Genomic DNA, 11,020 nt, shown 5'->3' on the forward strand with positions numbered 1-11,020 from the left:
GCCACAATTAAGCCTTTAGTCAATCACCTTTGCTCCCTGCCCGGCCCAAACGTGATTACATAAATCCCAAAGAAAAAAGTAGAAGAAGATTCCTCTTTCGAAGGTTGGCAAGGGAATGGGGCGGACCCTTTTTTGATTATGATTGGGACACATGGTCGGTGGGTGGCTGACTCAATAAGGCTAAAAGCCAGCGACGAGGACGCCACGAGGTCCTTGGGTATTAGGCTAATTGTCGGACCAAGCTGAAAAGATATTCGCAACGGATTGAATCTGTGGAGAGTGGACCCGCCCCAGAGTGGAGTGGAGTGGAGTGGACTGAACTGGATGCAGCTTCTCGACTCATGTCAATGCCAAGCCAAGTTTAATCAACGTTCCGCAGACTTTTTTCTAGTCACCCTAGCTCTCTCTCTCTCTCTGTTATCCATTTGAATAGTTTTTTCTATACCCTTAAAGAGAGGGTATTATAATTTTCACAGATAATGCAGAATATTGCAGATATTCAAGCTGAAAATTCTCTTCGTAATATTAATAATTGCTAACTGAGTCCAACTATTTCCTTGTCCTGCCAACGATCGCTCCTGTCAGAGTATACAAGACTTCAGTTTGCTGAAAACTTTCCGCCCCTCTTGTTTTTTTATATGTATGTATATCCTGCCTGATGTTGGCAAATTAATTCAGGAAATTCAATAAAAACAAGCAGCAAAACATGGCAAACAAAACTCGTCGAGTCGTCGAGAATTTGCCCCCGATGCTCGCTGCTCCGTGCAATCAAAGAGTGCATAGATAAATCACCCGGCTAAAACCCTGAGCATGGCGGTAGATAGGGGCGGGGGCTGGGAATGCGATGGGTGGGTTGGGGTGGTGTGGGGTTAAAAAACACGGCCAAAATGTCAATGCAAATTTAATGGCTGACAATTTATATGCATGGCAAGTGACTTTTGGCCAACTACTGAACTTTGTGTGAATGTGAAAGCAGCCGGGGAGCTGGGGACAGTTTGGGGAGCGGATAAAAAGCAGGAGAGATGGCGCTGCCAAAGGCACGGAGGGGATTGTCGGGCATTGGTCTAGAGCAGGGGAAAAAAGTTCCGAAGGTGCCAAGTGGCTGTCAAACTTTTGCCAGGGAGCCAGCGAGCCAGCGAGCGAGTTTTCGCCCAAAATCGAATCGAAACGAAATGCGAAATCGAATGAAATTCCTCTCGTCCTCCTGTGGGTTGTCCTGTTCGTTCTCCTGCTCTTGCTGTTGCTGTTGCCGTGGCTCATAAATTAAGCCAACGCATTGGTAGCGCCCTTCCTGCTCCTCTTCCTCTGCCGCCAAGAATTTTTCCACCATTACAACATTAACGGTTTATTTATGCCGCCGCCGACATTTAAAATGCATTTCCTGCGCCCAGGTTGTGCCCCAAGATTGAAAGAGGAAGAGAGAGAGAGAGAGAAAATGGCGAAAGAGATGGCCAGGAAGTAGGTGCAGGTTAAAGCAGAAAGGTTGGCCTGGCTGGCTGGCTGGCTGGCAGGACGACAGAATTTACAGACGCAACTTTAAGTCGTGTATTTATAAGGCACCTGAAGAACTTTATGGCGACGCATCGGGCGCATAAATACCAAAAGGTGTCGACGTGACATCCAAGCACCGATCAGTGAGTCGCCGCCCGAAAAGAGAAGTTTTAAAGAGAGGCCAAAGTCCTAGGACAGGCGACTGGTTAAATGAATAATAAATTGTGGCAAAAGAAGATCAAAAGAGAATAACTTAGATATAAATAAATACGTAATAGATGTAATTAAAAAAGAAAACGAATCATGTGGGATTACTAACACAGAATAGATAATGGAACTTTCTTATAGCATCGATGCCCACATAAACGAATTAGCATTGTGTTGTGGATCGATTATAAGTAGTTCTCGCTAACAGTAAGCTGTAAACGAAAGCATTAACAGGCTGTTAACCTGGGCTGCTAACAGCGGTGCTGCCCTGTTAGAGTTTCTCCACTGAATGCATTGGGTTTTCCTAGTCAGGAAGGAAGAAGCAGGATAAAATGCAAGTGATTGATCATTGAGTTAATGAATTAAAGACTATGGCTAACTGATATTTAAACAAATTTATTAAAGTTCCAACCAGAGCAACCTCAGGCGGATTGAAGCAAGTTAACAGAATGTGCAATAAAGCCAAGTAAACTAAACGTTAAGTTGAGGTCAGTACACAATAAAGAAGTGAAATTATGAGGGTTAAAGGCAAATTAGGGTAACAATGAGCTGGCTCAAAGTTGGGTCTAAATAAGAGTGCGAAGGGTCATCAGATCCATAACGATAAAGACGCTTACAAAGAAGTAAATTAGGTAATGTAAAAGGAACTCATAATTATGATTCAAAAAGTAGAGCCAAGTTGGTAAAAAGTTTACAAAAGTATCAGCTAAAAAGGTCTCCCTTTAAAGCCATCCTAAAGGACAAGCGGTGTATCGGATATGTGTGTGTTACATTGAATGTCAAACGAGGGTAAAATACATTTCTTACACTTGATTGCCTCTTCCCACTGACCACCAATGTGGTCATGCACATCCACATTCATTTCCATATCTCTGAAGCGTTTTGTGGTCGAGTCCGTTGTGTTGTTATCAATCAACCAAATACAAGACACTCACAAGTGGCCAATAAATTATTAATTAAGTTTGAAATCAAACAAGCAAGCAAGGATGATTGATAAGAATAGCCAAAAGCACCCCCCAAATCCATCATTCGTCAATGGCAAAATTTAAGCGTTTGCAAGTCAATCGAATCCACTGTTCCACTTGAGTATTTGTGTCGGTCCTCGGCGCCAACAACTGGGCAAGTGGAAATTGGTTCGGTTTTGCAATGGGCCACGTAACAAAAGTCGCTTGTTTTGGCCAACAGCAACAGCAGCACTCGATCGAACGACAAGAAGAAAAAAACCTCCCAAACCGCAAGAAGTTGGCCAGTTCGAAGGGTTTTTGTATGCAGTTGCGAACAACGTTATGCACTTAGAGGAAAAACAAAAGGCACAAAAACAAGAGAAACAGAAACCAAATTTAAGAAAAAAAAACTAATAAGAATGATGGAGCCATCAATGGCGACTAGCAAGTACCTCGTAAATTATGCAATTTCAGACTTACAGTGCTCCAGACTTAATCATATAAATAAAGTCTAAAATACTGTAAATTAAAATCAGATAATGAAAGGACTTCAATGGAATCTGGTGCTGATTTAATGGAACCTGCTATTATTTTATCCAAAAATCTTGAAATAGGTCCTCGATGCAGGCAACATACCCATTGTATCCGTGTACCCTCCATAAAAGAAATACACAGCAGCAAAAACCAAATAAGGAAAGAAAAGCGAACAAAAAACGGACAGAAAAGTTGGCAAATCAGCCGCAAAACTGGGCCAGAGAGGGAAGAGCAGAGCTTAGATAAAAAGCTGCAACGGCTCTAGGCAAGACCAGCAGACGGCGATAAGCGGGCGTGGCAGCAGCATCAGTGGAAGTAGCAGCAGCAGCAGCAGCAGCAGCAGCAGTGGAAGGAGCATCCAGCATCAGGCAGCGAGCAGCTCAGAAGGATAAAAACCGAGCAGCAGAAAGCAGCGGCACACCCGAAGTCAGTTATGTGGCCGACATGGCATGGGATGTCCCTGTTGGGGCTTCTTCTGGCGGTGGCAGCCGCAGCTCTGGCACTGCACCGCACACCGGACGGGGCCATGGCCATTACCTCGCCTTTAGCTGGGCTGGACTTGGCCGATTTTGAGCCGTATTTCGAGGAACAGGATCAACTGGTGGCCGCCTCGAAGAAGCATGAGGAGCACGAGGAAGGCGGCGAGGAGGAGTCCGGCGAGGAGCATCACAGCGAGCACTTCAAGAAGCATGGGGACAAGAGCAAGAAGGAGCACAAGCACGGAGAAAAGTCGGAGAAGGGCGAGAAGGGGCACCACGATAAGGAGGGGAAGAAGGGCGAGCACGGCGAGGAGGAGGGCCACGAGAAGAAGCACAAGCACTCGGAGGACCATCACAAGAAGAAAAAGAAGGGCGCGAAGGGGGAGAAGGGCAGCGAGTTCGAGGATCACGGCTCCTACAAGAAGGGGCACTCCATCAAGGGCAAACACAACGTCCACAAGCTCAACGAGGACAAGAAGGAGAAGAAGTACTACGACGAGGATCATGTGGAGGGCGGCGAGGAGAAGCACGGCGGCTTTGAGGAGTCCAAGAAGCACAAGAAGGGCAGCAGCCACAAGAAGGGGGAGCACAAGAAGGGCGGACACGAGGAGCATCACGGCAAGAAGGGCCACTCCAAGAAGGGGCACAAGAAGAAGGGCCACAAGGGCCACAAGAAGAAGCACGAGGAGTCCAAGAAATGGGGCCACAAAAAGGAGCACGGCAAGAAAGGCGGCGCTGAGCACAAGAAGAAGTGGCACAAGTCCTCCAAAAAGAGCAGCGAACACGATCACGGACATCACTGAGCCACACAGAGTGGAATACTTAAGGCAGTGTGGACCGTCCGTTTATTTTTCTTGATATTTTTTAGACAATAAAAACACACACAAAAATCAGACCCAGAAAAGCAAATTGTTTTGCTATATTCCATAACCGATTTACATGGCATAAGGGACAAAGGTTCTTCCTATTGGGTGGGAAAATCTTCTCTTCATTGATCTGAAAATACGAACATACAAATAAAAATACAAACAAATAGATAACTTCACTTCAGTGTACTCTGCCCTAAGCCTGCACTTGAATAAGAGTTTCAATTTATTGATTTCAATTACATGCACAGAACTGTTCGCCCAGCCAAAAATGCTGACAGCTGAATGATGTTTGGTCGTTTCAATGCCTGAGGTCAGCTAGCCAAAGGTGGAAACAATTTCGGTTGAGTGTTATTTACCTGAAAATATCTACCGAATATTTTGCCACTAAAGCGTACGTTGTACGTACACTAAGACCCTTACTTTCCACGGAGTCTTTAGCCTGCCACGTTTATTTATGGCAACGCGTTTTTGACAAGCTTTAAAATATTCCCGCTAAACTTTGATCGCACTTGCGATGTGGAAAATCTGCAATCCCCAACGGAGCAGCGGAGTGCGCTCCACCCTTTGAGCACGTGCTGGCCTTGGCTGCCACCCGGCACCCCCTTGGATTCCATCTGATTCCCATTGGAGGTCCCTGGCGATGGTATTCATTCTTCTTGTTGCCGCCTGATGCTGCTGCTGTTACCGATTTTCTTTTGGTTGCTTGTGCTCCCTTGGCTCCTTCTGCTTCTTGCAGCAAATGCAGCGTGACAGTCGCGGCTTTTTCACTCAACTCTAATAAACAGCCATACAAACACCTGTAAGCCGTTCACCCGGGATACTCACACAAACACACCTGTACATGAGCACACCTGTGCTACTCGGCAACCAGCACTCGTACATCTGGCAGCAGCATACAGTCCCACACACACACTTTTGCTCTCTTTTCGGGCCATTGAAATGTGGGTCCTGTTGCTGGCAGGGGATTGGCAGGGAGGGAGGGTAGCCTTCACCTCATCGCAGCATTTCAAAATTCAATAAAAAATCTTTTGTTTTCGCTCTACGCGCACATTGAAAACTTTGAGCCAAGGTTTGTTGGCTTTTCCACGGCGTGGACCAACATGACTTACCTGCAAAGCCCTTCGCCGTTCGCCGTTCGCCGTTCGCCCTTCTCCATCTCCATTGCCCTTCAGCCTTCAACCGGTTGCAACCGTGCCACCGCACCACTCCCCCCTCACAAGTCAACTGCTTGCGGTACATTTTGCACGTACGCTGCATTTTTACGCTTCGCATTTTTAGCAACAATTTCCGTTTCCTCTTCTCATGTGCGTGGTGTATGGGCGAGGGCTGTGTGCGATGTGGGGGCGTGGCATGCGTCTGTACAATTTTAAATGATTTGATATATGTGTGTGTGAGTGTGTGTGTGTAAGTGCTGTTGCTGTTACTGCTGCTGCTGCTGTTTTCATTAAGACTCAAAACCCGAATCTTTTGGCCCTGGGAGCAAACTGATTTCGTGGCAGCTTTAAAATTGAGTGCAACCCCTAACCGCTGCTCTGCCGCTGAAAGTCAATGGATAAAGGCTGAGATAGCAGCAAAACTTGCGGAATAAAGCTAATTAATTCTCATCGGTAGTGGGGCTGTGGCGTATGAGCAGCCCTCTGTGTCTGTGTCTGTGTCTGTGCCTGCCATGGGCAGGTGTCATAGCAGACAACTTTTACCGCTGCCGATGTTGTTCTTTTAGTTGGGGTTTTCCCGGAATTACAATGTTATTCTACCAGAAGGGGCAGCATCAACAGCAACAGAAACAACAACAGCAGCAGCAGCAGCAGGAAAGTTTATCCAACATATTAAAGGGATTTTTGTGTTTTGCTTTTTGGGGGATAACAGTTTTAAGGGATTTCGCAGAGCGCAGTTAAAAGAGATAAATGAAGAGATATAGAGGGGAGAGAGACAGTTGCATAGCTGTCAGCTTTTGGGTTCAAAGATGCGAGTGGGGAATATAAGCGGAGGTGATAAGTTGCTTACTTTAATCAGAGCAATCGAAATGGGTTTGAGAACACTTTGTAGAAAATTTGCATATATTCAAGACTGCAGATGTTCACTTTTTCCTGCATTAAATCACTCTTTGGCTTGAAATATTTTGCATTTTCTCACTGCCATAACTCTATGCTGCATGTGGCTGAATGGAAATCATCAGATTACTTCGACTCTCGTGTGATCAGAGCAATATTTTGCCTTCTCTCAATGCATAAGACCACCACTTTATGGCAGCCCCGGCACATGGCGAATATTCTACATTGTCTCGACACCTGGGATACTCGTTGGTCCACAAATCGCATGCAGAATTTGCGAGACTGCGAGGATGGACTCAATGCAGTCGCCACTGACAGGCGATGGGCTAAATTATGCGATGCCAATGCCAGTCAGCAATCCCACTCACACACCCACACACCCACACAGCCACACAGCAGCTTATTTGCTCCACTCATGAGTGGATGCACCCACATGCCTTTGCCCCATTTCGCAATGATCCGTGTGTGTGTTCAGCGGTTTGCTACCTTTTATTCTTTATGTGTATTGATTTGAAATGAATCTTCATGTAAGCTGGCCAAGCGCAGAATCCGAATCCGTTTTCCCACTCTCTCTCTCTCCCTCTCTCTCTCTGTTGGCAAATTGCAATGTTCTTGTGCCCTGACTGGCATTGGGTATATCAATCGTTTCGAAATGGGTTGAACTTGTGCTGTTTTGTCCGCGGAATTATATTGTATAACTTAGGAAGAGCAAAGTCTATCGGTACAGCCATCTGTTTTAGATTTCTTTCGTGTAGAGTATTAAAAGTAAACGCTTAAAAAGAGCATCCACTTCCTACCTTTCTATTTTTCTCTTGCCCTTTCTCATTTATATATTTGTAAATATCTCTTTGTGTGTTACTCCCGTTTCTGTTTCCGTTATAACTTACTGTCATATTTTCATCTAGCTATGACTCTCAGCCCCCCCCCCCCCCCCATGCCTCCTATTTCATCCCCTCTGGTGTACACTCTATACTCTGCCCGTTGTTCTCTTTGTTATTATTGTGGCTGGCTTTCCATTCAATGCTTTTCTCTTTCGTATTAAAACTTTCTTTCTTCTTATTTTTTTTTTGTGTGTTGTTTTTTTTGTTGTTCTATCTTTCGCTCTTCGGGGATCTCTGGTTCATTTTTTGGGTGGGGGTTGAGGCGTATTCTCTTCTGGATTTTGTTAACTTTGTTATATTTGTTGTTCGGGTGATGGTAGTGGTGCTGCTACTGCTTGGCGCTATTCAATTTTCAATAAAATATGTAAATTTATACCGCATTCTGTTGTCCTCCTTCCTGCTGTTGTTCTGGCTCTCTCATCTTTACACTTGGAAAAATATTAGACTTGTCTTGAGCTCAAAATTATGATTGGAGACTTGTGGAACGAGCATCTGTCTATGGAGATTCTTTTGAGTCAGACTTAATTCGTGTAAAGAATATTTTATATCCCAAGCAATCTTTCATCGTTTTTTTTCAGTGTACTCTCATCTTTGTCCCCTGCCACCTCAGCCGCCTCTGTCGGGTCTTGTCGCTCTGGCTCTTATTTGAGCCGTTTCTCATCGGCAACATTTGATAGCTACAAGTTATGGTCATGGCTCCGCTCCGCTCCCCCCCACCACACATTGTCTCTTTCAGAGTCCTCCCAGTCCTTTCGCACACACTCTGGCTGTCCCTGTCTGGCACTAAGCAGTGAAGTATGTTATTAATTTGTAATTTGTTTATGGTTATTTGTGCACAAATCAAAGGCCAGAGATTGTAACTTTGAAGTAGTCGATGGCAAAGAGCTTACCCAGAGGACAACTTTATGTTGATGGTTGCTGCCGAGAGGGGACGATACGATAGGGGAGCGGAGGGAAAATCATTTTGAATATTTAAGCAGAATTATCCCATGATAAACTCGCTGTAATTGAGACGAAAATTTACTGTGTATGTCGTTTGGGAAATGGTTTTACAGAACACAGTTTGTCCCCAAGAAAATTCCCAAAATGTTTTGATTTGTATTGCAGCGGATGGAAATAGCTTTTTGGGCTTTTGAACATTTACTTCTGATAGTGATTTATGTAGTAAAATGGAGTATGCGAGTCTCATAATAGTTCGATTGGAGATATCGCCACAGCATAGCAGAATTTAAACCGATTTTATCGCATGTCGGAGATTCCATTTCAAAATATTTTGTGCGGAAATTTATATCCCTAATGAAAAAATTCCAACATTTCCATTCAAAATGAACTCTGCTCTTAATTCGCACACATTTTTTCAATTTAATTGCCGGTTCATGCGTTCGATTGGGATTAAAGTCAATCAAAAACCAATCCAAATTCAATAGCAAGCAATATTTAACCATTCAAAATTGTTCATACAGAAAAATGTCTATGTAGTTTGCTGTACAAATTCTTTATTATTTTTGAATACCCTAGAAAAAAGATATGACCAATCATGGTCCACCCTTTTGGTACTTTCCATAAGTTAATTTATCCGTTTTCGAAATTAAGCCAAGAAGCAACACCTGGCATAATATCATAATTATTCAGGAATTACATGGCATATATGGAATAGATTTGCAGAGGGTATCGAATGCTTTGAAACATCTCATTCAGCTCTGCTTTGTTGTTTCCCCATGTGACTTTGTTGCTGTTTGCTGTGAACCGAAGAGTAAAAAGCAAACGCAACAATATAATCAATCATTAAACTTCAATAGTCACGCTTTGCCCCTCGCTTCGGCTCCCGCTGCTAAACAAATCAAATCAAATGAAATAAAATGTCATCCCCTCTGACATCGACTGTTGGAATGGTTATTATTTGACTTTAGCATTTTTCATGGAAAAAACCATAATAAAAGCGAAATCAGGGAGGAAGTTCAGCTCCAGCACCTGAAGTACCCTAGTGGAAGCCTTCTTCTTATGAAAAATAATAAAATAAAGCCAAGAAAATATGTTATGCAACATATCCCGACTTGTTAAGAACGGAGGTATTTACAGATATAAATAAATATCTAAAAAATAAATCAGTTTTGGAGTGGCAAACGCACTTTACCCTCTGCTATGGTGGGCATAACTAGCAGGCATATGAGCAGCAACAATTCACTCATTCGCATTCATTGTCATTCGCTTTTGATTCCATACAGCTTTCCTACCCACATCCCTCTACCGCTTTCTCTGAGTACGTTGTATGAGTATTTATTCATGCATTTGTTTGCTTTCTGACGCTTGTTTCCGAAAAATTATGTGCTAACAAAGTTGAATTAAAACAAAAAAGAAAAACCGAATGAAATTGTCAAATAAGCGCAAAGACAAACAAAGGCGAAAAGCGACGGAAAAGCAGCCAACAAAAAATGACACATGACAAAAAGCAAACAAAAATAATAATAAAAAAGAAAATATACCAAAAAAACAATAAGCATACACATACAAAGGCAATTTTAATTGCCTGTCCTGGAGAACAACACAAAAAAAGGAAAGAAATTAAATGAAATAAGAGGGAAAGAACAAAGACCCAGGGTCTGCTGCTTTCAATGTTAATTTTACTGTGCAGCAGGGCACAAGTTCATAAATAAGTGTATAGGAGGGAGAACCTCAGTCCTCATTGTTGTACAAGTATCTGCTAGACACAAGAACATACTCTCTCGGGCCCTCCTTCTCTCGCTCATCCTTATGACATGCAAAAGGCAAGCGGCACGCTCTCCATTTTCCTCACTCAAGTTTGGCTAAAACAAAAGTTAATTAGAATGTTCCTCCATCATAATGCGTGGCCCCCCGAAACAAAAACAGAAACCAAAAAAACAAAAAAAAAAACAATAACAAAAACAAAAACAACCAAAATACACTTGAGAATGTAAAGCCTATATTGCGACTATGGAATACCCACATCCCATTCGAATGTGTTCGAATAGCCTTCTGCCATTTTTATTCCAGCTGAAACAGTTTATTTTATAAACGGATTTCGATGGGACCCACACTTCTGTTGATCGCCATAAAGATGTTCCAATATGTTCCAACTTTTAATAGATTCCCCAGCAATATACCCTTGGTCCTATCCAAATCCTCGGGTATAATAAAACCGAAAACAGAAGCTGAGGCGCAGACAAAGTTGCAGGCAGTAAATTAGATTAGCAGCAACAAGAACAACAACAGAGGCAAAAGCGTCAGGCGGCGGCAGCAAAAACGTTGACAAAACAAACGCAACAAGCAATTAAAAATGTAAAATTTCTCGCTCTCAGCTTTCTGCCATTCCCCCTAACAATTACACTATTTAACATCGAACCAGTTCCACCACATTTCAGAATTAAAGTTTACGAATTACCAGCAATATTTCCGCCTCAGCCTTAAATTTGTAAAACAAATTGACCGATTTACGTTTTTAATAACTAAATAAAACTTTGTTTTTGTTATCTAGTGTAAAATTTGATATTTTATGAGCAAGCAAGTTAAATGAAGCAGTGCATACTTTTGGGGCGAAAGCAGTGC

At 43.1% G+C, this 11,020-nt stretch overlaps 1 protein-coding gene across 1 annotated transcript; it reads left to right on the top strand.

The window, feature by feature from the left end:
• Positions 1 to 3,570: 3,570 nt before the first annotated feature.
• LOC117584446 (cylicin-2) lies at positions 3,571 to 4,478 on the top strand. Its single transcript, XM_034273363.1, has one exon. It carries the CDS (start codon positions 3,610 to 3,612, stop codon positions 4,456 to 4,458), a length of 849 nt encoding a protein of 282 aa, XP_034129254.1. The 5' UTR covers positions 3,571 to 3,609; the 3' UTR covers positions 4,459 to 4,478.
• Positions 4,479 to 11,020: the final 6,542 nt, after the last annotated feature.

The sequence above is a fragment of the Drosophila guanche genome, unplaced genomic scaffold (assembly GCF_900245975.1).
Source record: "Drosophila guanche unplaced genomic scaffold, DGUA_6, whole genome shotgun sequence".
Taxonomy (NCBI): domain Eukaryota; kingdom Metazoa; phylum Arthropoda; class Insecta; order Diptera; family Drosophilidae; genus Drosophila; species Drosophila guanche.